Genomic DNA, 25,291 nt, shown 5'->3' with positions numbered 1-25,291 from the left:
TGGTTGCCAGTGCCGCGGAAGTGTACCCGTGAGGTTATGGATATGCTAACGCCTTCACTGCCACAGCTAACCAGCCTTTGGCCGCACAACAAAGCTTGCATTGGTGTCCTGCGTCAATCAATGCTCTTATGGCCGCAGGAGCTGAATTCATTTATTTGAAAGCTTTCATGATATTGAGGATGACTGGAACATGGGGCGCAAGAAGCAAGAGAAGTTTATGAACTATTATCGTGCAAAATAAAGTGTTGTAACTTGCAATTCACATCTTGTTCTTCATTACACTGTGAGTGAATTGTTATGTTAGTGCTTGTTATTATTTCCAAGGTCTAAAATGGTGAAATTTAGGCCCTAAATGCACATATTTTGTATTTCGAATTTTCTGTATATCGACCTATTTCACAAGTTTGATATATGTGAGATCGACTGTATCACAATTTCAAATACTATTGAACATTTTGCAGCTCTGAGGGGTGCTGACTTGAATAAAGATACTGGTCCTGGTATTTTTTTAAATTTTTTTTCTCTTTACGAATTGAAAATTTCTAGTGGAACGATTTGACTACCTGGAGAAGATATTTTTGGAAAAATTCAACCCTCAAAGGGTTGACTGTGAAAGAGGCGGCTGACAGCACAGAATTGTTCAGTGTATTGTTCGGTGCATGGAGGCTCTGCACATAGTATATCTGTATTTGAGAGTGTCACTGCGGGAGTGCTGTCACAAGACCTGTCGCAATGGTGGTTCTCTTTTTGTTTCAGATTGTTGCCAACTTCTTCTTGGCGAATCGTGCCACTTCTCCCATCTTTGCCACCATCCTGGTGGAGTACCTGCTGGAACGAATGGAAGAGATGGGAGGTCAGTGTCTGCATTGCAAGACACTCTTATTGCACGGTTCTGGCATTATGCAGGTGCTTGTAAATCTCCAATAAGAATCAAATACGAATAAAACAGAAAAGCCTTCTCTGAATATCAAATGGAATATACAGAGGTGCAACAGCTGTGCCAGTTGCCCCAATTGATAGAATTTCATATTGTTGCGCTGTGCTGCACCAAAACCATGAACCTTGCTGAAATTGTGCCACTCTGCGCTAAAATACTCGACCAGCCTCAAAGCTTTCTCAGTTGCGCTAATTTCAGTAAGGAACAGAGACCATGCCACATTGTCTACATGTAGTTTGTGCCACAAATCCAAGCGCACGAATCCTAACCCGAATTTACGGTGTAAGATATATTCCAATTAGGTCAGGGCACTCGCGAGAGAAAATGGACCAGATAAAGTAACCATGCCGAGTGCCCATCAGTTCGCTGACCGCAGCAGAGGCCTAACGGTACGACGTAATTTCAAGAAACCAAGAAAAAATGCATTGTTGTAGCCGCCAGCCCTTCGCGGGAAATATGAACTTCCTAGTCGGTGAACGTAGCTATGGCATGTTAGCGACTAGACCTTGAAGCGCATGCTGCGTTTTCTGCACGCAAACAGTCTACAGGCTGCAAAGGCTGGCTTTGCCGGCACTCATGTTGGTCGCTATAACAACTGCACGTAAAACAGTTTTCTGTTGAAATTGCCTTAGCTCGATCGCCCCGGCTATCGAAATACGATGATAGAATGAGTCTTGCAAGCGAGCTGAGAAGTTGTGCCCTAAGCCTAACCTCATAGCGAAAAAAAAACGAGAGGTGAGGGGGAAGTAGTGTTCGAAAATTTCTTCATTTTGTTAGCAGAACACAGCAAGCTCAGTGCTTGCTGCCGTATTAAAAAGCGCATGGTGCCATCTGTTGCAAGCGTTGCATAGAAACACCCTCAACTGCCCCGCGAGCAGACGACTCTCTGCTAATCAAACGTGAAACTTCACAACCCGAGGCCGGCTGTTAAGCACATTTCGCGCTGTTCAACTAAAATTTTGTGCCGATTTTGTGTGAAACGCCGAGGAGACCCTCCTCGACAGTCTCAATTGTCTGCAGCACGTGCATTGCAGACTGCGAAAGCAGCTTTATTGGGTACCTATTATCCGACTGAAACACGAACAGCGGAAAGCATTAACTGCGGCGTGCCTTGGCTGGGACAAGGGAGAATTTGTGCTGTAAGCTGGTGTCAACGTCGCACTGGAATTTGGCTCCAACTTATGCACCACATGTGTATTATTTGCCAGTCCTGCCGGGGCAGTCAGAACACACACACCATGCAAAAGTGCCAGCCAGAACAAGATTTTAAATTCTACGGTTACGCCGCCCGAAAGCACATGTAGATTTGCCTAGTGACAGTCAAGGAATGTCTGCAGTTCGACTGAGTCGAAAGCCATACTTTCTGCGCCGTTCACATCTTCTTGCATCACGATAGAAGGCTGTAATACGGCCTTCCACGTGCCAGTCGTAATACGTATGTTCAATTATTGACATGCGGCCTGCGAAAGAGCACGGCAATAGTTTTGTGCCGTATACTACAGGCATACTGCATGCAAATCGCACCTGTAAAGTGGAACAACTGGAGTTGCGCTTGAATAAACGCACTAAGTATACTTACTCGTACACTTTACTGGGCTCGTAGTTTTTCCTGTCGATTGCGATTGTATCCTAAGGCAGTGGAGCTGAGCATTTTTCGTTGTGGACGGAAATCTGTGCAATCGCGAAACACCGCACCAGCACGATTCTTGCGATGCGCTGTGAATTTCACAGGCAGTGCTGAACAATCTCTTCCTCTTACGCTGGTTGTTGTCGCGTCAGATGACAGCGTAGTGGTACCCAGATGACATTTTATAAGTGGGTGCAGCGTAAACAGGCGCTTTTTCGCATTTTAAACTCCCAGAGCCACTGCATACTATGCTAGAGAGGCCCGTCTTGGCGGTTGCAAACAAATTATGGCATCTCTGGGAGCGAGGGTATACTGCCGAAGGTGCCTGGGTGCGAGATAGGCGTGTTCTCGTCTATAACGCGTGCAGAATGTTGCTTAAGCCACTTTTGCTGAAGCACTCTAATGCCCTGTGGCAAAGCATATTATGATTTTTGAAGGGACTGTTAGCATTAGCAGCTGAACACTGCACATTTTCAATGACTCATGCGTGTATATGTTGCATAACCGGAGTACTACAGTCGAATCTCGATAATTAAAACTCAAAGGGGCTAGAAAATTTGTTATAATTAGAAGAAGTTTGAAATAAAGTAAATGTATGGAGGGCTCACCACGCAGTGGCGCATGTGCATTGAGCTAACACACGAGAGGGAAGCCTCAGAAAACTTGCATTTATTCACAGATCACAGGACATCCGTCATTAATTGAGGTAATCGGGGATGCCGGCCTGCACACGTTTACCTTGCAGCGAATAAATCAGTTTTTCATGCAGTTTGGAAAGCATTTTAAGTGCGGCTTCAGCGTTCACCTGGCAAGAGAAGTAGCGTGCGGTGCTCTGGCGCGGCAAAGTCCAGCGCGAACACTGTCTCAAGAGTTGGCAACGACTGGATAATGGTAGCCACCCTCTGCGCTGCAGCCTTAGCGTGGCCAGCTCATGACAAGAAAGAAGGAGCGTTTCAACGCAGAGAGAGGCAGATCAGCATTTCAGAGAAAACCAACAATTCGTGGCAGCTTCTTTTCTTTTTTTTCTTTTTTTGCTCTCTACGTGTGTGGCTTTGAAAGGGCAATGGTCTCTATGTGGCAGGGACGGGAATGGTGGAAACTTGGCACCGGCGCGTCGCAGATGGGCATTAGGGAGCTAGCCAACACACCACGGCAGCTTTCTTTTTTTTTTCTTCTCTCTTCCGCACGTGGGGTTGAGATTGTGTTCACACTTGAGAAGCGAAGAAAAAACAAAAACGTCAGAGCGGCTGCAATACCACGCCCACGCAAGTCGAAGATGTTCACATTTGTTCTGCACCGTCCCGCCACTGCTGCCGTCGCTACCTTGACAATCATTCGATTTTGCCTGTTTTTTGAGAACTAAAGTTCGTACTAAACTCTAAATATTCACGTAAAGTAGTGGAAAGAAATAGGTCGCACCTTTTCAAACATTGCCCCGCCGCGGTGGTCTAGTGGCTAAGGTACTCGGCTGCTGACCCGCAGGTCGCGGGTTCGATTCCCGGCTGCGGCGGCTGCATTTCCGATGGAGGCGGAAATGTTGTAGGCCCGTGTGCTCAGATTTGGGCGCACGTTAAAGAACCCCAGGTGGTCAAAATTTCCGGAGCCCTCCACTACGGCGTCTCTCATAATCATATAGTGGTTTTGGGACGTTAAACCCCACAAATCAATCAATCAACCTTTTCAAACATTGTTTTGGAAGAGAAGTCGGCAGAAACGACACGAGCGAACGCACCGGCAGCCGCGGCCGCGGATTCAGCTGGCTGTACACAAATGCAAGACACGTTGGGGCATGCAGAATCTGCTGCTGCCCCATCTAATTCTAGAGTCCTCGGGGATTGTAATCCAAACCAGGCTCTTGATGAACGTGTCTTCGTTTAGGCCGTCAAGCTTCGTCGGGCTGCACTGGTAGCCTTGCTACTTCAGCCGATACGAGCAACCGCTGGCGCCTTTGCCGCCATGTTGAATCTGTGGCCGGCTGGTTAGGTCACATGGTTTGATCTAGCGCAGCCAAGGCCGTGAAGCGGAAACTGGATTCGGTTCCGCGTGGCGTGAAAACCTGTCTCGGACCGATTTATGCGCACCGGCCGCGCAGCGTGGTTTTCCGGCCGCTTGGGTGGTGAATTGAGCCAGTTTCCGGAGAGTTCCGCCGCTTTCGCTCTCTCTGAGGTCAACTGTGAAGCCGCCCTGAAAGGAGAAGGGTCTCTACATTGCAGGGACAGAAAAGGGAGAAGCGTGGGTCAGGCGGGTGGGAGATTGGCATTTGAGAGAAAGCAAACATTCCACCGCAGCCTTTCCTATTGTGTTTCTTCTTTTCCTTCTTCGTGCGCAGCGTGGAGGTGTCAAAGGTGCCTCCAAAAGATTAAGCATGGTGCTGAAACCATTTTCTGAGAACGGTATGTTTGAATTACCTATCGCAAGGGCTTGCGCATTTGAATTACAGGGCGTTTTTGCCCATTGGAATACAAATAGCTTTGACGGGACTACAGCTTGAGCTAGAAATAACTGGAAGTTCGAATTAAATGTTTTCGAAATAATGAGATTTGACTGTAGTATGATCACTGACGCCTGAGAAAAAAATGTTGATAATCATTTGGCGCAGTGTAGGACATTATTGTTGCTCTTCTAGTCATTTCTGTCGCCATCCTCAGTTTGATGAATTTTGAGGAAGCCAGTTTGGTTGATCTACATTTGAATTCACAGAGCCTGTCAAAAGATTTGATGATTGGGGAAAATTGTAATGTTGGATTTATGATTGTTTGCTCAGATTAAAATATTACTTTGTGGGGTCTCAATGTGTTGACATACCTGCCAAGTCTCCCGGAATACCCGGGAGCCTTCAGGATTTTGAACGTTTCTTCCGGTTGTACGGTTGATAAGAAAATCTTCCGGAAATCTAATTTTTCCCCGCGCATCCGGTTCTTTGTGTGGCCACTTGATCAAAGTTGTCTGGCCTCATAATAAATGGTATTCTTCTGTTTTTTAAATGATGGTGGCAAAGTTCACCTTGGTGCAATGTACGTTTTCAAGATGTGAAACTTTAACTACGTTTAGAACGACGATATTGTCATCCGAATCATTATAACAGTAATTGTGATCAACACAATATTACACCACTCTCAAAATGACAAAACAAACACAAGAACACACTCAAGGCGGCTTCGTCAATGCTTGACTTACCACGAGGGCCCCGGCGCACAACCCGTGGTGCCGTGCACCGGGGACCCACTGCTACAGACAACCGTTCACACCAACGGCTGCCCGCCAGAGGCCCGCTCATATCTCCTGCACCCCCAGGCGTCACTGCCAGCGCCACCATTCTTACTATGATGATAATTATGGTGGTGGCAACAAATTCTCGCGAGCACAGCGCCGCCTACCGCTCGATAGTTGTGAACCCGAAATGCAGCTTCTGCGCGAGGCACGTGCGCCACAACAACTTTACAGGGGGTGTTAGGACTTTCACAGCTTTTATTAAAATAACAATGCTTATTGTTCATGCTGTGCAATTTAGGTAGTGTTGAATGGTTTCTGCATATTTTTTGCTAAATGTAAGCCTTTATCTTGTGCTGCACCAAATTTGGTTTTTTGTGATAAAAATGGATGTTTTTTTTTTCTGCGTAGCCTGCTCCAACTTTGCATTTTAGTGCTCTGAAAATTGCTCAAATTTCTATTTTGGCTGTTGCACCAATAAATAAATTATTGTATTACTTTTTCGTGTTCACTTGGACCTCATTATAACAAAGTTGCATCTTATGCAAACATAAGTTTGTTATACTAAAAAATCTTTTATAAAGGTTTATTTTATCTTATGTGAGAACATTTTTCATTTACTTCGTGATGGCTGATACTTAAGATGTGTGGAGGCTAGGGTGTAGGGCTTTAAAAAGCTGCAAAGGTGGTCACAGCTCTCCACTGTGGCTTCCCTCATAATCATATCAAGGCTGTGGGACATGGAACCCCAACAATTACTGTTATTATTAAAAAAATCTTCTTTAAAAGTAATAAAGTACTGAAAGTGCATTTTATAGAGAGACTAATGCTCTCATTGTTATCACAGCCAACCCTGACAAGTCCAACCTGTATCTGAAGCTGTTCAAGCTGGTCTTTGGCTCAGTGTCCCTCTTTGCGGCTGAGAATGAGCTCATGCTCAAGGTGGGTGCTAGACATTCACCCATTGGCCATTTACGGTCGACCATGCTGTGTCTTTCTAATATGCAGTATATTTCTAGTGTTTAAAAAGAGAGCACCTTGTCTCACGTTTCTTCTCGAGTCTTGTGTAACAGAATCGACTTCTATGGGGAAGTTAAGAACGCAACCCACGTTTCAGAGAACAGGAAGGAGTGTTTCTTCACGAAAAAATAAAATTGGGGGATCCTTAAGCTTCGGCTTTAAGGTTGAACACAATGGCAAATTTCATTCCCTAGCATGTTCGGAGTTTAAACATAGCTTGTGTCAGCGAAGCTTTCGCATACAGCAGCATTTTGTGTAATAAGTAGCATGCTTCAAACCACTGGCAACTGTATGCTTGAAATCTTTTCGAACTTGCATTACACGCATTGCATGACCTGAAAGGCAAAGGTGCAGTAATGTGTGTGGCAAGGTGGCAAGTTGGGCTAGTCAGATAACGTTCATGATTGAAAATTTTTGTTGAATATGCAACCTTGTCTTTGTCAGCCTCTTCTGTCCGTCTGTCTTCAGTGTGCTTCAACAACAAAAAAAAATTTTCAATTATGAATGTGTGTGCCTTTTGTATTGGGTGACCCGCTTTAAGTCATGAAGTCATGATAATTGCATGCTCTGACGCCCGATCACAATGTACGCTTGTACCACGCGTTACTACTCCAATACTATTACGTCGCATTGTCAAGCATGTATACAGGATGTGTGTTTGTAAAGCATGCAAGTTACTTTCAGTGCATTTCCAAGCAGAGGAAGCTATCTTCACTCTATTTCCAAGCGTGGCTATGTGGTAGAACACCTGCTTGTCACGCAAATGACCCAAGTTCGATCCTCTATTGGACGCAGAATTTTTTATCATTTATTATGTTGACATTTTAGATTTTTCGGTCACGCACAAGATTATTTTTCACTCGCAACTAACGACGCCAGTGCCAGAATTTCTGTCAAACGAGCTCTTTAATGCTATTGAATTACTAGGTGTGTTTTAGGCGTTGACAATATTTCGAGTCTGATCTGTTAAGCTTCCACGGAAGGCTATTTTGTAGGATAGGCTTCAATGAGATTTAAACGAAGACCAAGGAGACACACAGAACACAGACAAGTGCTGGTTTTTGTCTAAATCATGCTGAAGCCTATCGGAGTGTGTACCAACTAGCCCAAGTCGAAGTGCTATTTCGTAGGCTTGTGCGAATAGTGAATAGTGATGTGAACTCAGTGAATTGTGGTATTGGTCAAATAATTTCAAATCGAATTTAAATAGTATGTATCATAAAATAAAATTGGCATATTTTTATGACCTAGCTTAACGGCACAGTACTTTTTAAAAGTTTAAACGAGGCCTGTGCAAATGCTTTTTTTTTTGTTCGAAGGAAGTTGAAACAACTTTGAATAGTTGCAGAAGAATAGTTGCAGAATGTGACTCTCTGTACAATGCAAGCAATAACCTGCAAATTATGTTAATTCTAAAATTTTTTTATACTTAGAGCATATAAGCTGGTATAACAAGCTTTTAAGCATTAAAAATGACGAATTATGTGAGGGTATGATGTTCATTTAACCTTGTAGGTGGTTTTGAGGCCGCTCAGCCCAGAACTCCTAAGAGAAGACGCGGAGCCAGACCAGGAACCATATTTATTACATTAAGACGCAGCTGCAACTGCCCGCTGCTAGTGGCTGCCGTGTGCCACCGAGCGCACCCGCGATCGTCGTCCTCCTCTTCCTTCTGTAATTCGCAGGCTGGCGGCTGCTGCTCCCATACTGCCCCCTCCCCGTCAAGGAAAGTGGAAAGGGGGACGTGATGTGGTAGCTGCTAGCCCTGGCCATGACGGACCGCACGTGCCACACAAGACCACATGTCGGCACAGTGGTTTCGCGCCAAGGGGCGAACTCCGCCGCCGCTCGAAAAAGGAGGCGCACCAGACTCGCTCAGGTTGACGAGCAGCGTCGTCGGCGAGCGCATGACAGATCGCTGATGCTCTTGAAACAGCGCCGATCCCGAAGAGTCGTAAAGCCTTGCCATGTGTCGGTTCCGTTCTGGCTGTCTATGCCAGTCGCGTATCGGTGGCGGCCATTCCTCCATGTGGTAGTAGTCAAACACTGGTGACCTCGGCAGCGATGGGGTCGGGACATCCCTGCCGAAGCTCAGACAGTATACGCCTCCGGTGCTCACTTGCAGCACCCGGACGACAGCCGTGCGCATAGGACGACTTGTCCCAATGACAACATCCTGGCCCGCCATCTCCGAGGTGTACTGCTTTCTGATGGCCAAGGCAAACTTATCCCACGTACGCGATGTTAGGTCAGGTTCTGCCTCGCAGAGCTCAGAGAGAAAGCCATTGGCTAAATATTCCTTTGAGCCTTGGATTTGGCAGCTCATACTCCAAGGCTAGAGTAGTCTTCACCAATAGCCATGTTGGAGGCCAGTAAATCGATGGGTGACAGCCCCTGCTGACAGAGAGCGTACTGGATCTCCTGCTCAGTATCCACATACGTCCTCACGAGATAGACAGCAACATTCAACAGACGCGTTAGTCTGTGCTGTGTGCCTGGGTGATCGTGAAGTGGCCCTGATTTCTTCAGACTTGAGCTCATCATTTGTTCTCCGAAGCTCCTCCTGCAAGTCTTCTTTTTCTGCCTGAAGTTTGTCCACAGCTGGGACTCCTCAGCTGCTTCATCAGTTCAGACTGCTCGTACAGGTGTCCTCCACGAAAATGTCCGACCACTTTGTCAAGGCCTCTCTATTTTCTGCTACAAAAGTGATGGCGTGATATTTTGACTCAACTACTTCCTGAAAAGTTCTTTTCTCGGCCTTTCCTGAAAGAAGCTTTCCATCTAAACTATCGTGCGACACAGCCATCACAGGCTTTTCTGCCGTAGACAGACCGGTTGTCGCAGCAACCATATCCTCCTCAATTGGTGGGTCCTTCTCGTGCCATTAACTGAGCTCAGCTGCTGTTCCACCTTCGCCAATTAGTCTTGCAGCTGCTTGAATCTTGCGGCACATTCTACCCTTGCGGTGTCTACAATTTCTGTGTAATGAGCCTCCTGTTTGCTTTTCATAACCTGGATGGCAGACATCTTCTCCTTGGCCATGTGCTATTCTAGCTGCTCTCTTTTTTTGGCCAGTTGTTCCATGACACTCATGTGCTCTTTCTTCATCTTCACAATCTGCGCTTTGTGTGCGTTCTTCAGGGCCATCGGTGCCAGCCCAAATTGTGCCTTCTGCGAATGAGCCACTAAGTTGTGCTCGATCTCGAGGCTTCTGCGCAGCTTCCGCTGGTCTTCCTCGTAGCCGGCCTTGACGTCCTGCAGCTCTTGTTGTAGGCTCTCAGCACCTCAATGTTGGCCCTGTGCTCCGACTTCAGTGTCTCCATTTCTGTGGCATGCCTAATCTCCACCCTCCTCTCGATGTTCTCGAACTCCTGTTTGTACTTGAGCCTTTGGGAGCCTTTGGTCGACTACTGGTTCACTTCGTGCTTCAGCGGAAGCAGCTCTTCGTTTTTCAACTTCACTTCTTCCTGGTACTGTTCCTGGCTCGCAAGCATTTTCTACACGCCTCTTGTGCTGGGCCTCGGTCTCCTGAAGCTTCTTCCTGAGATTCTGCAGCGTGCACTCGTACTCAGTGCGTACGGCCTCCGCTGTGTATTCCAGCCTTGCCTTCTCCTCAGAGAGCAGCTTCTCGTACTCAGCTTGCGTGGACTCAGCCTCTCCTTGCAGTGTAGCATTCTCTTCCGCAAGTCGTCGAATTGCGGTGCTCAGGTCGAGTGCCGAGTTTAAGCTGGCACTCCCGATGCTCTCTGCAAGCTCTACAGTCTCATCTCTTTCCTTCTTTAGAGAGTCGAATACGCTTTGGAGTGATTCAGTCTTTCTCTGCTCCTCCTCGAGAGCGGAAAAGTGTTTCTAGGCCTCCTCGACGTACCGGTCGATGAGTGCAATCATTCCAGTGGAAGCCTTTGCGTGCTGTTCAATGGCATCCTTGTCCCTCTCAAAGTCACGAGCGTGGGCCACCTCAATGCCAGACTCCGATTTATCTGGTGTTACTGTCGTGTCCCTGCGTTCTATTACTCTCAGTTTGTTCCTCTTATTCCTTGTCTTCTTCCTTTCTTGCACGTATGCTGCTTCGTCATCCTGGGACTTTGTGACCGCATTCATGTTCGCTGCCTTCGCTCGCTCCGTAGGGCTGTCTTGCGTTGTGTCAACACCGCACCTGTTTCAGCATCCGCTCCAACGTCAGCAACATCCCAGAACCCTGTCGACACCAACGGACCTCTGCCCTGCTTCCACAGAGCTCACCTCCGTGGCGATGGGTACGGTTAGAGTAGACGGCTCTGAGATTTGCTGAGCAAAGTGAGCAAGCTCCTCGAGGGAAGGAAAGGAGTGGCCCAACAGGTGTAGCTGGAAACGAGGGTGACATCGCCGAATAACGTGTGAGACTTTAACGGTTTCAAGAGCAGTGGGGTGTGGCCGTCGGGAGAGCTCCTGCATGGCCGGAACATGATCGCGCAGACCTTCATCTGGATGTTACGTTTGGACGTCGAGCTTATGCTGGATACGGTAGTCATAGCGGATCGGCAGGAACTGTTTCCGTAATGCCGTAACAAACTGGTTCCAGGACTGTAAGGAAGAATGAAGACGCCTCCATCCTTCCGCGGCACCACGCATGGCAACTGGTAGGACCTGCCAGAGCACTTCGGACTCCGAGAAGCCACGAACGGTCGAGTATACGAAAAAGTCGCCAGTGAAATCGATGACCGCTTCCCTCGCGTCTTGGCCGGAAAAGGTGGGCACGGTCACCGGCGTCATCAGGGCCATGGTCGCGATCTGACAGATACCTTGATGTCCGTGGCCCAGGGGCAGGGTTCTTGCCGTTGGGCCAGAAATGTAGGGGGTTTCGAGGCTGCTCGACCCAGAACCCCGCAGGGAAGACGTGGAGCCAGACCAGAAACCGTGGTTATTGCGCTAAGCTGCAGCGGCAACTGCCCGCTGCAAGCGGCTGCCCCATGCTATCAAGCCCACCCGCAATCGTCGTCCTCCTCTTCCTTCTGTCATCCGCAGGCTCGTGGCTGCCACGCCCATAACCTTCAAGTAAGGCTTCAGGCCAGTGCGTACCGTATTTACTCGCATAATCCTCGCACTTTTTTTGCCGGAAAACTGATGCAAAGTTGGGGGTAGCGAGAAAGAAAACGTACAGAAAGAAAAAAGAAAACGAAGTGGCCGCAAATCGGGATTCTCACACCAGCAACTTACAGCAAGCTTTAAGAAGTACTAATTACAACTTACCTCAACAATAAAAGCAGAGATTCAAGACAAGGCAAGATTTATTTGAGACACAAAAAGTGCAAGCAATTAGTCGAGAATCGGAATACCATACGCAAAGCTTGTGGGCGTTTCGGGCGTAGCGGTAGCATTCGTCGCTCAACAGAAGCCCTCAAAAGATAAACGTAGGACGTCAGTATTGGGCTGATAGCTATTTAACAGAATCGTTCGCAGTTTCCTTTTGAAGAAATAAAAAGTTTGCCATCAATCCCAGTTTTAGGCACACGGCAGGCCCAACGTGTCTTGGTGGCTTTCCGCTGCCGTTACCAGTAGCAAACACAAAACTCGTATACTCCGAAGGGCCTACCGGTGGCCCTGTTGCCGTCGTTTAGTGCATGATCTATCACTTGCAACTTGAATCAGCCGTGTAGCTTCAGTATCACCCCATAACGTGCCAAGATTACCGACACAGCATACAAAACACGCCGCAACGCGCACTGGCCACTTCGGCTTGGCTTGGATTGGATTGAATCTGTGTGTAATAGTATGCTTGATGCTTAAGAGATGGCGCGCGCTATAATCATCAGTGGCTGGAACGAGCAGACGACATTATTGCGGCAGTTTTTGGGGTGCGATAATTACTCGAGGAAAAAAAGAAATCGCATTTTTCTTGGGCGATGTGGGGGGGTGCGAGAATTATGCGAGTGCGAAGATTACGCGAGTAAATACGGTATTTCCCCTGCCAAGGTGCTTTCACAGTTTTGCACACCTCCACTGTAGTGAAACTACCTTTACAAGGGGCTTCATGCTGATTATTATACACCTCTTTGTTTACTTCGAAATTTTCAACAATTTAAATTCGAGTTGAAGGCAATTCAAGTACTGTAATATGCATTCAAATATTTGAAGCATGTGAATATTTGCACAAGCCTACTCTTTTGCCATAGCACATTTTTCTTCTGAAGCATAGGTTAACTGTAAATGCTTGGACATGGTGATTTCTGAAGATTGACATCTTTAACGATGATTTATTGCTGCGTGGCTACACAGCCACACCTTCACCGAATCGTGAACCGGTCCATGGAGCTTGCGCTGAGCGCACGGGAGCCGTACAACTATTTCCTTCTGCTGCGGGCACTGTTCCGCTCTATTGGGGGTGGCAGTCACGATCTGCTGTACCAGGAGTTTCTGCCCCTGCTGCCTTCACTGCTGCAAGGTGAGTGCCTGATTCACTATTCCCCGCTGCTTCCAGTCTTGGGTCTGGCGCAGGGTTTTCTTGAAAAGCAGTGCAAGGCACAAAATGAGCGAAGGGGACACCGCTGCTCTTGCAACTAGTTTAATTCTCAGAAACAAAAAAAGAAAGGCTTATATACAACATGATAGCGTACCACGTGTGATAATGACGTTCAAATTACATTTGTTTATTTTCCAAAAAGAACATGTCGCGATGGCTTGAACTAACCGATGCATTGCTAATGCAATCATCTTTTCTTTTAGTAATATTGTAACGATGTTGAAGGACTCGGGGTGTACTAAAACGTATTTATTAAAGGGCAAACCTGTGCCCACAACTCAAAGGGACTATGGTCGTAGCACGTTACAGCAGAACACCAAAGATGTCTCCTTCTTCTGCTTCTTCAAGAAGAGTCCCAAGCGCGTGGCGCACATCAGCAGGCGCCAGCTGGGTTCTCGTGCTATCATCATCGTCTCTGCGCAACACTAGACGGCGCGCATGTATGTCCCTGTGCGCGTGGTGATGGGCGAGTTGTTTGAATGCTGGCACTATGTCGCGGCATAATCCCCCTCCTTATACGCATCGTCCCGAAGCGTCAGGCAATGAATAGATTTGTGGTAGGCGTCACTGGTCTTCCGGTGATCTTTCATAGTAAGGCTTCATCCGGACTACATGTACAACCTCTGTAGGGTTGCGGCGTTTTGAGCTCCCGTGTATAGCGGATCTGACTTGGTAAGTTACATCGCTTACACGATGGAGTACTTCGTAAGGCTCGAAGTAGCGGCTAAAAAGTTTTTCAGAAAGTCCACGGCGACGCACTGGGGTCCCTATCCATACTTTGTCACCTGGTTGAAGATGCGCTTCGGTACGACGCTGATTGTACCGATAGGAGTCGATACGTTGTTAGCGGCATATTCTGTATCTCGCGATCTGTCGTGCTTCCTCGGCTCTTTGCAGGAAGTTGTCTAGGCCAGGTGGATTGCTGCTTTCATCATTCAGTGGTAACATGGCATCCAGTGGAGTGGTGACTCTTCGGCCGAATACGAGTTCAAATGGTGTCACTCGTGTTGTTTTTCGAACGGCTGTATTACCGTATTTACTCGCATAATCGGCGCACTCGCATAATAGGCGCACCTATAGTTTGATCGCGGAAAATTTGATTTTTTTTAATTCCGCGCATAATATAGGCGCACCCCGAACTTGGCTGTGATCAGAAACGATTCTACCCCCCAGCGGTACAGTTGAAACGGGGTTCCCCGTACCCTGAAGAAAAAAAGAAGGCAAATCGACGAGCAAATAAAAGAAATTCGAAGTGCAACGACCTAACCGACGTGTTTGTCAAAATAAAACTTGAAAAAAAAAAAAAAGCGTCCATGAGAGAAAACAAAAAAAAACTGTTCCATCAATCACTGATACCCTCCAAATCGCCGCGCTTTTTGGAGGTCACGTGTACAACGCCGGGGGCTTGATCGCCATCACCACCATCAGAGAAAAAGAAAGAAACGCCATTTTGCAAGCGGTGTGCGTATGTTGTGGTCGTGTATTGAACTTTGGTTCCACCATGGGGAAGTACATGAGCTACACGGCTGGGTTTAAACTGAAGGCAGTGCAGTACGCGCTGGAGCACGGCAACCGGGCTGCAAGCAAGCATTTCGGCGTTGGAGAAACCAGTATTCAGTACTGGTATCTCGAACGCACTGGATGCGAGTGAGGATGACATGTTGTGGGGTGCGGATGATTCGGACACCGAAAACGAATCCCCGCTCGGCGAGGATGAATGTGTGATCTCCGACTCGGACTCCGAATAGGGAAAAGGAGGAACAGCTATGACTTTTGTGTAAATAAATTTTACGTGTGTGTGTGCAGTTAATGGCTCTCGCTTGTTCATTAAAAGGTACGTAGGTATGTTTGTTTTATGCTGAATTAATTGGTAAACGATAAAGTCGCCTTTTACTTGACAAGTGTGCAGATTTAAAGCGCGAGAACCGAGTTGAAAAAATTTTCGAAAATTTTACCCCGCGTAATTGGCGCACCCCTAACTTCGAGCCGGATTTTCAGAAAAAAAAAAGTGCGCCTATTATGCGAGTAAATACGGTATATGCGAACGTGATGTAGGGCAATATTTCATCCCACAGTTTATGTTCGACGTCGACATACATTGAAAGCATATCAGTCAAAGTTCTGTTCAGGCACTCCGTTAGGCCATTTGTTTGAGGATGGTACGCTGTAGTTCTTCTCTGGTCTGTATGGGTCATTCGCATCAGACATTTCATTAGGTCTGCAGTAAAAGCTGGGCCACGATATGTAATTACGACACTGGGTGCACCATGTCTGAGGACTATGTTGTTGATGAAGAACTTAGCAACTTCAAGAGCTGCTGCAGTGTGCAGCGAGTCAGTCTCAGCGTAACGAGTGAGATAGTTCGTGGCTACGACTATCCACTTCTTGCGTGCAGTCGATGTCGGAAACGGGCCTAGGAGATCCAGACCGACTTGTTGGAATGGGGCATGCGGTGGTTCTATTGGCTGGAGGAGGCCTGCAGATTTCACGGATGGAGTTTTGCGTCTTTGACACTCACAGCAAGTTTTCACATAGCGCTGAACTGATGATAACAGTTTTGGCCAGTAGTATTTTAGGTGAATTCTGGCGAATGTACGGCTGACACCCATGTGTCCAGATGTTGGCTCATCATGACATGTGTGCAGAATCTCGTTTCGTAAAGGTGCAGGTACAACGAGTAAAAACTTTTCACCATGAGACTTTAAGTTCCTCTTGTAAAGGACCCCTTCTCGAAGACAGAACGAAGGGAGCCCTATAGATAAAGTGCGCGGGACTTTAACGTTGAGTCCTTGGAGACGCTGTATAAGCGGCAGCAAATCGGGGTCATTTTGTTGTTGTTGAGCGATTTCTGATGCCTGGACGACGCCTAGAAACGGGAAGTCTTCTTCCTCCGGCTCACTCGTCTCCACTGGTGCGTGTGACAGGCAGTCGTCACGCGCACCAAAAGCACAGGCAAAAGCACTGGCATCGCTGTGCTTTTTCCCAGATTTGTATACCACAGTAACATCGTACTCTTGTAGCCTAAGGCTCCATCTTGCTTGTCGGACAGAGGGATCCTTAAGATTCGCCAGCCAACACAGGCAATGGTGGTCAGTGACTGCTCGGAATGGTCTACCGTAGAGGTACAGCCGAAATTTACTTATGGCTCAGATGACCGCGAGACACTCTTTTTTGGTTGTAGAGTAATTTGTCTCAGCTTTCGAAAGCTTGTGGCTGGCATACGCTAGCACTTTTTATTGGCCGTTTTGCCACTGGACTAGAATGGCTCCGAGGCCGACGTTTTCGCATCAGTGGGAACTTCAGTTTCGGCAGTCTCATCAAAGTGGGCGAGGATTGGAGAGGCTTGCAGGCGTGTTCTTAACTCATCAAATGCTTCCTGTGGTTCACTTTCCCACATAAAGAGGACCTCGTCTTTTGTTAGATTAGTAAGTGGTTCAGCAATATTCGAAAAATTTTCCACGAATCGCCGATAGTACGCTCATAAACCCAGGAAGCGACGTACTGACTTCTTGTCTTTGGGTGTCGGGAACTTTGAGATGGCAGCTGTCTTTTCGGGATCTGGCCGAACGCCGTCGGAGCTGACGTCGTGTCCGAGGAACCGACGCTCTTCAAAAGCGAAGTGGCATTTTTCTGGCTTGATGGTCAAGTCTGCTGAACGAATGGCTTCTAATACTGTGCGGAGTCGCTCTAGATGTTGGTCGAATGTAGCGGAAAATACGACGTCATCCAAGTACACCAAGCAGGACTGCCATTTCAGTCCCGCGAGGACAGCGTCCATCATTCTCTGAAACGTAGCTGGCGCTGTGCACAGGCCGAATGGAAGCGCTTTAAATTCGTAGAGGCCGCCTGGGGTTATGAATGCCATCTTTTCATGGTCACGCTCATTCACCTCAATTTGCCAATATCCGCTCTTGAGATCAAGAGAGGAGAAGTATTTCGCACTCCGTAGTCGATCGAGTGTATCATCGATACGCGGCAGAGGGTATACATCCCGTTTCGTTACGCTGTTCAGTTTCCGGTAGTCGACGCGGAATCGCAGGCTGTAATCTTCTTTTTAACAAGCACTACGGGAGACGCCCATGGACTGCTGGAAGGCTGGATCACGTCATCTGAAAGCATCTTTTCCACTTGTTTCTTGATAATGTCTTTCCTTTTGCGATACTCGATATGGGTGTGTGTAAATCGGTCTCGTGGCTTCTTCTGTTATAATTCTGTGTTTTGCAATAGCCGTGCATCGCACCTTAGAGGGCGTTAAAAAGCAGTCCGAAAACTTTTTTATAAGGGCGAACAATCGTTTTTTTTGATATTCTGGGAGCCTATGGTTGACGTTAACTGATGTGTCGACGTTGCAGGTCTCTTGTAGAGTGGTTGGCGTTGTCACTAAACTGCATAGTTCATTCGCCATGCAGAACTCGTGGAAATAGGCGATAGCCATACCATGCGCGTTGTGCTGACATTCATTCCCAAAATTCGTAAGGAGGACAACTGAGCGGCCATTCCTGAAGTGAACAACACCCCTGACCACACAAATTCCTATGTTTAAAAAGATGTCTACGTTACCATCCGCTATTCATTCGTGGTCACAGAATGCCTTATTTTCAACAAGCACCATTACACTACAGCGTGGTGGCACTGTGACGTCATCATCAACAACGCGCAGAGCAGTAAGACGTCGCTTTTCCGATTTCTCCACCGACTTAGCTTGTTCGGTCGAAAACGTTACACTGGATCTGCGCAGAATAATCATGGCTCCATTGGCTTGCAGAAAATCCATTCCTAGTATAAGCTCCCTTGAACAGTCCGGCAGTACGATGAAGTCAGCAACGTAAGTAAAGCCTCTTATTTCGAGCCTTGAGGTGCATCTGCCAAGCTGTGTAATAGTGTGGCCACCTGCCGTGCTTATCTGTGCCCCACTCCATTTTGTCACAACCTTTTTCAGTTTCTTTGCCAACTTGTGACTCATTACCGAATAATCAGCACCGGTATCAACTAAAGCATTTAGCTCGTATCCGTCTATTTTCAACCGCAAATCTGAAGTAATCTTCGTGCTGTGCGCTTATCCTCTGTAAACATAGCATCGTCACCTTGAAACCATAATGGAGGATCTTCGCAACTGTAGTTATCAGTGGCCTCACCTCCACAGGTCGCTTGCTTCAGTTTTCCGGGTGTGGGCTTGTAGAACGGTGCCCAGACCGTGCAGAAGAAGCACGTGGGCTAAGTGATCGGTAACGCCTGGGCGACGCCGATCTTGGCTGCTGTTTGCGTGGAGTGAGTGGGCTCTGGCGCGCGGACAAGTACTCTTTGATCTCCGCTGGCCGTTCACCGTTTCGAGGGCATGGTGCGTACAACGGAAAGCCCCTTAATCCTGCCTGTCGGTAAGGGCAGAACCTATACAGATGACCTGCTTCCCCACAATGGAAACACAAAGGCCTGCGCTCATGGTCACGCCAGATGTCACTTTTTCGGAGCCTTCGATTCATGTAGCGAGCTACACCACGGGCTCGTGGCAGGTAGGTAACCGTCGGTTCCAGTGGACGAGGTGCGCTGCGTACCGTCTGTGGGCAAGGAGAGGCCATCGCAACTGCTGCATTGGTGTGCGCCGTCGGTTGTCTGAGTATTTCAGATTACGTTGGGATGCGTTGGATCGGCTGTGGCGCACGCTCCGGCTCACGTATCATCTGCCTCAGTTCATCTCGTACTACGTCGACGACAGACAGTGTTGCTGTAGTGTGAGGTGCTTGCAACTTGCTGAGCTCTTCCCTGATCACCGACCCGATGAGTTCTCGCAGGGCGTCCATGTCACTTCGCTGGCATCCAGAGAAGACATCGGCAGGTGCGTAGTTTATGTCTCGATTGTACTGTCGAGACCTCAGTTCTAGCGTTTTCTCGATGGCTGTCGCTTCCGTATGAAACTCCGCAACTGTTCGTGGTGGGTTGCGGACGAGAACAGCGAATAGCTCTTGCTTCACCCCATGCATGAGGTGGCGTAGCTTCTTGTCTTCAGTCATATGGGAATCTGAGCTTGAACAGGCGGATCATGTCCTCGATATACATTGCGACACTTTCGTTGGTGAGTTGGTTCCTGGATTCGAGCGCAGCCTGCGCCTTTTCTTTGCGATCCGTGCTGGCATAAGTCACCAGAGCTTGTCGCCGAAATTTATCCCACGTCGTGAAGGAGGTTTCATGGTTCTCATACCACGTCTTTGCGAAGTCCTCCAAAGCAAAGTATACGCGGCGGAGCTTCTCTCTCTCGTCCTAACCGATCAAACGTGCCACTCTCTCAAAGAGGTTCAGCCAATCTTCTACGTCTTCATACGAGTCGCCATGAAATACTGGTGGCTGGTGAGGCTGATTTATCACCACTTGGGCTGGTGTTACATGACTTGTCATGGTGGCGGCGTCCATTGACTGAGTTCTCCTTGGCGTGAAGTGGAGTGGACTAAATGCTGGTGAATCACCTCGAAGACGGTGACTGGTCCTCTGATGCACAGGTGTCGGCTCCGCAGGATCAACTCGGTGGTGGTCGGGGCTACACTGTCTTGCGTTCGTAGGGCTTTGATTCATTACCCAGCACGTCCACCAGAAATGTAACGATGTTGAAGGACTCGGGGTATAACAAAACGTATTTATTAAAGGGCGAACCTTGTGGTGTACACGTATCCCGAAGAAGTACGGCCACCAGCGTGGGTCCGGTCTTAGCGAGCCGCAGGGCACGCGTTAACCGTCTCCGTGACGAGAACACGATACTGCTCAAAGTCGCAACACTTTATTGTGGCAACACCAAACGCAGTACAGCCCGTTGCAAAGGGGCGACGGGAAAGCAAATGGGCTTATCCACGCCACGGGCACAAAAGTTCTTCACAGGGTGCCACTAGCACGTCTCCGCGGTAAAGGTGATCCACGGAGACACCGGGACCAAGGCCCGGTTGCTCGAGCGAGGGCAAAGCCGCTCGCGTTGGCTTCGGAGGGAGACGGTTCGGCGTAGCTAGGCCACGCACTAGGACACCGTACCGCCCTTCGGCCGTGTGTACGCAGTGGGGCAAAAAAAGGTGAGCGTTCGCCTCGGGCGCGAGGCGCCATCAGCGAAGTCTGACGAGACCCGAGCGACGGGAGTCGACGGACGGAAAAGATTGCGTGGCTCACCGTTTGCAGTCCCGGAGAGTATCTGTCCGCTCCCGATACAACGCGCGAAAACCTCTCGGGAGACTCCGCGCGCGGTGCCACAGTCAACATTCGCTAACGAGTGAGGGCGTTAAACGTCACTCCGCTCCCTCAGCGCAGCAGACAGCAAAGGAGGGCAGACATGTCGGGACATCAAAACGGCAGAAAAGGCGGCATAGCCCGCGCAGAGGCAGCGGGCTAGCCTCAATTCCCACATGTTCCCCGAAACCTGCTCCAAATTTAATTTTCGTGCTCCAAAAGTAACATTTTGCTGCTCCAAAAAATTGCTCCGACTTCTATTTTGGCTGTGCACCCCTGTACCTGTTGCACCACACCTGTAATGTGAAGTGGTCCATCCTATGCACAGCTGATGCAGAAGCCTAGCCAAGGTTCCAGCCGCACACAGTCGTACCGTGCACGATTGACGTCCCCTATCCATAGCTGGAGTCAAGCTGCACATGTTCAAGCAAATAAGGCAACAGGCTAGGACAACGAAACAACACTTTATTTCTACGTTACTGCTACACATAAATGTCGCGTAGAGGGACTGTCTGCTCTAGAAAGAAAACAATAGGTATATGCTTGCGCCTTTCGTCGTCGATCGCCTTGGCTTGCAGGGAGTATCTGAGGGTTCTTCTTCGTCTAGTGGCCGGCGCAAAAAAGGCTTGACCAGCCTTCTGGTTTCCCTCTCCCTAATGAGAGTTGGTTCTTTCGCCGAGGGAGAGTAACTCATTTTGCGTGCCGGGAAAGGGGAATAGCGCTCGCTGGCCGCGAGGTGCACGAGCCCTGTGAAAGAGGCTTCATTGTCTGTCTTGAAGGGACCGACGTGTCCCCGAGCCTAGGCTGCCGCAAAATGGGGAATGGGATGGGGCGTGTGTGCTATGCCACGTCCTGCTCCGCTTAAGAAGGCCCCTGAACGACAGATACTGAAACATGAGAATAATTTGTTATTCGTTATTGCGGAAGGCTAGGACGATGGGCCCTAATCCGTGCCCTTCTGTGGTAGGCCCTCTGCCGTGGATGCTGCCGATGTCCCCACTTGCTGCCGCTGTATCCAAAGTAGCCATCGCCGCTGCTGTGCCCACTTGCAAGATGGCCAGTGATTGCCAGCTCGATGGCTTTTGCCACCATTACTGCCACCATGGACCCAACGCTGGCAGCATTGTGGTATGAACCTCACCCAGTTGATCCCTGCCACTGAGGTCGAGGCGACTGAGAGTAGCCAGCTGGTGAAGTGGGCTGTTTCAGCACTAATTTCAGGCTCCTCTCCTGACTGGGCTGGCGGTTGGTCACTAGTCGCCTCTTGCGTAAAGGCCTAGTGACGAGGGTAATGAGGGGCAGCGTGAAAAAGGCATTGCTTGGTTGGGTTGGGGCTGCGATAACGACCTGGAGGGTGTTGGGGTGATTCAGCGGGAGGACTGGTCTCCTCTCCGAGCCGTACCTCCTTTTTTTTTTCGATTATCTATCTGCTTGGTAAAAGTAGGCTCAAAAAAAAAAAAAAAGTTAACACTCACATGTGTTGCACGCGAACCCTTGCACCTTGCGTTGAACATGTTAAATGCTGCCTGCCATGCAGAGTTTTCTCCGCCTGTTACGCAGGAAGTAACACGTTTCTGGGCACCTGAACCGGTGTCGAGTGTTCTCACCTGTCGCCAGCGGCCTGGAGGGGGACTGGCTGTAGTCCTTGTGCTCCTCTCGTGACACATAGCGCTTCAAATCGCAAATGTGCACCGGGCCACTGCTTGGTTTACCTTTCATGTTCGCGAGCCGATAAACGAGCGAGGAAATTTTTTCTCGCACTCGGTACCGCCCGCACCATTTCGATGCCAGCAAGGCTGCAAACTGTTTGCTAGCATCGCTGAGAACATTATGGCGCAGCGGCCCCAGATTGCCCACTTCGTAGTGTACATTCCGGTGCGTGCGGTCGTACTGCGCCTTCTGCTGTGCTGTAGCAGTACTGAAATTATGCCGTGCTTTACGTAATGCTTCCGCTAGTTTCTCGCGCAGCTGCTTTGCATATTCAGGTCATGCTGATGTTGCCACTGGCACACCACTGTAATCCGCGAAAACAGCCGCTATTGAATTCAACAGTTCTCTCCCCAGGTTAAAAAATGAAGGTGCAGCTAGGAGAGCTCCGCTGCAGAGAATGGAGAGAGTGGAGAGAAGGATGCCGCCCTTGGCAGGCAAGGCATTTACAACCAACCTTCCACTCCCTTCTGCAGCGACAGCAGCTACGCAGCTTGTTTACCATTTCAGCCTTTTTCAGCTGAAACATCCCCCTTGATTGGAGGTGGGGAGAAGCACTGGTAAAACTGCATTGTGAGGCAAATGCCATTCTAAGACTACTAAAATGGTGTGCGCACGGCTAGAATGCACCGGACTCCTAGTTAGTGCATCTGTAGAAGGCTACCTGAATAGTAAAAACTATATTTCTTTTCTTCCATCCCTAGCATGGAGATAATTAGTGATAATTTCCATGGATAAAAAAAGTGTTTTGGGGAGCAGTTTTCCGGCAGTTACGCAGTTTCACTGCTGGCAGCTGCATCCCGTCCTCAACATCTACCATTACTCGATAGCGTTCTAGCAACAAACGGCTGCGTCACGGTGAATACAATCTGGTTTCTTTGCCGCCGCTTGGGAAGGCGCTCGTTCACAACACTAGGAAAACCTTTCTAGCCCTTGTAATGAAGGGGCTACTGCTGGTCGGAGGTTGACTGGCACATAGTTCGAGCGGTAAAATTTTAAGTGAGATTTGAATTGAACATCAAACATACGTGTTTATCACGTTTACAACAGTCAGCACTTGGTCCTATGTATTGTGTGTGTTTTTCGCTCTGTTTTTCAGTTGTGATGTAAGACAGGTGCTTTTTTGTCTATTGTGCCACGTAGGTCTCAACGGCCTGCAGAGTGGCTTGCACAAGCAGCACATGAAAGACCTGTTTGTGGAGCTGTGCCTGACTGTGCCTGTGCGGCTGAGCTCTCTGCTGCCTTATCTGCCCATGCTGATGGATCCACTGGTGTCTGCGCTCAATGGCTCGCAGACACTCATTAGCCAGGTGCGTGCATATCAGCAGCTACAACAGGCTTCAACACCTGAGCAATAATTCTAAGGAGTTTAATTAAGGGGAGAGATGGCTCTTGGGACCCGAAAATTTGCCCAATGAACGAATCTTTAAAAGTGTCATTTTCATATTTTTTCTACCATTGCGCAGCTGTGTGCAAGTTTTCGTTTCAAAATCTCGCATATTGGTGGCGTAACAGTAAATCAAAAATGCGTTGGTACGCCCCCGGTCCTTCGAATTGTGGACAAAGCGCGTTTATTTCGGCCGCCTGTAATGCTTGAACAGCCCGCTCCAACACGGCCATTTTGGTATCGTTGAAAAGCTCGCGCGTTTAGCTTTTTTATCGCTAGGTTCGCCAACACTGAGCTTAAGGGGGGATGCTACACCTTCCAAAAACTCTTTTATTTTTGCGAGTACCTCAGTCAAATTTGGAGAGCCTATGTAGATTTTACTGCTGATTTCAAAAATCTAATTCTTTTTTGCTGTGACAATTAGTTTTAAAGATATAATGAACTGCGACTTTCTCAATTAAGGCCTAATTAGCTAATTAACTGTAACTTGGATATTGATGTGCAACCTATAGAACCAATTCGGTATGTTCACAGTGTGCAATAAAGTATAAATCATTGTTCTGGGCTATTTCGAAGCAAAGTTGTGGGATGTTGAATATGACATGAAAAATTTCCCCATCTACACTTGAAACAAAAGATCCATTTAGAGAATTTTCTCCAAAAATTATTACAATAATACTTACTTTACGACACATCCCCTGCATTTATCTTCGAAACAAAAAAGAAATCGTAATGATAACCCAGATACAACAAGAGATATTGCTCCGGCATAATGGGAAGCACATGAAAATTGTCGTTTTGAGAAATCGAGAAAAAACGTGGGCACACATTTTTATTGCAGAAGATGCAACAAGACAACCTCAAAACGCACCAGAAGCATAGTCTGAATGCATTCTGTGCTCATGCCTCCTCTTCACTAGCTTCCGGAGTTCCAATGAGGCTGTTCTTTTCTTGTTGGAGACAATGCTGCGACGGTGGTCTTTTTCTCTCGCTCTCCTGGCACCAGTACTTGTCTTATTCATGCCCATTTCACCTAAGATTGCCGTTGCAGAATTCAAATTGCCCGTGTTGAAGCGCAGCACTGCTTCTGCAACAGCTGCTTCAACAGCGAACAGGGACGCATGGTGCTCCTTCGGGGCCAAACTCCAGATTACCGAATGTAGGCTCTCGTTGGAGTTCTGCGTTTTGCCGCGTTCGCACCTCTGAAGCAGGGCTCTTTCCGAAAGCCGGGTATAAACCGGTAGTAATGCCTCTGCCACGTCTTTCGGTAGATTGTAGGCATGCCTGGGGTCGGGCTCACCCTTTGCTTTTGCGGCATTGTGCCGACACCATGAAGTTTCACCAGCTGGGCACAGACTGTGGTTTGAGCATTCATCAGTGGAGGTGACGTGGCGGTATGTGGCCATCACAGCCTTTTGCATCTCGCCCACGTCACCTTCATGCGATTTCAGAGCCCGGCCATAATATGTGCTCAGCCTGGTGATCAGCTCACCTGTGAGCCTGCCTTTCCCACCAAGGCCTCTTTTCCCATCGCACTTTTGTTTCTGCACCAGGTTTCTCAATGCGGTGCCCATCCGTTTCTGTACATGATTAATACAGTCTTCCTTCTGCACGTCAATGTAACCATACACCTTGGCGTCTTGTATGGCGCAAAATGTCCTAGAGTCTCCATCAGACAGCATAGTTGTGTAGCGCAGGCCATGG

At 48.3% G+C, this 25,291-nt stretch overlaps 1 protein-coding gene across 7 annotated transcripts in view; it reads left to right on the top strand.

The window, feature by feature from the left end:
* The window catches only part of Nipped-A (Transcription-associated protein Nipped-A), a 991,444-nt gene that overhangs the window by 299,282 nt on the left and 666,871 nt on the right, over positions 1-25,291 (top strand). For all 7 annotated transcript variants that reach the window (XM_075869412.1, XM_075869408.1, XM_075869400.1 and 4 more), the window contains 4 exons: positions 757-853; positions 6,622-6,716; positions 13,050-13,215; positions 23,344-23,510. In XM_075869412.1, the coding sequence (XP_075725527.1) occupies positions 757-853; positions 6,622-6,716; positions 13,050-13,215; positions 23,344-23,510 (525 nt within the window). The remainder of the gene's footprint in view (positions 1-756; positions 854-6,621; positions 6,717-13,049; positions 13,216-23,343; positions 23,511-25,291) is intronic.

This window comes from Rhipicephalus microplus, chromosome 1, assembly GCF_043290135.1.
Source record: "Rhipicephalus microplus isolate Deutch F79 chromosome 1, USDA_Rmic, whole genome shotgun sequence".
In the NCBI taxonomy this organism is placed as follows: Eukaryota; Metazoa; Arthropoda; class Arachnida; order Ixodida; family Ixodidae; genus Rhipicephalus; species Rhipicephalus microplus.
Note: the sequence above shows the minus strand (reverse complement) of the source record. Positions and strands in the feature narration are given on the sequence as shown.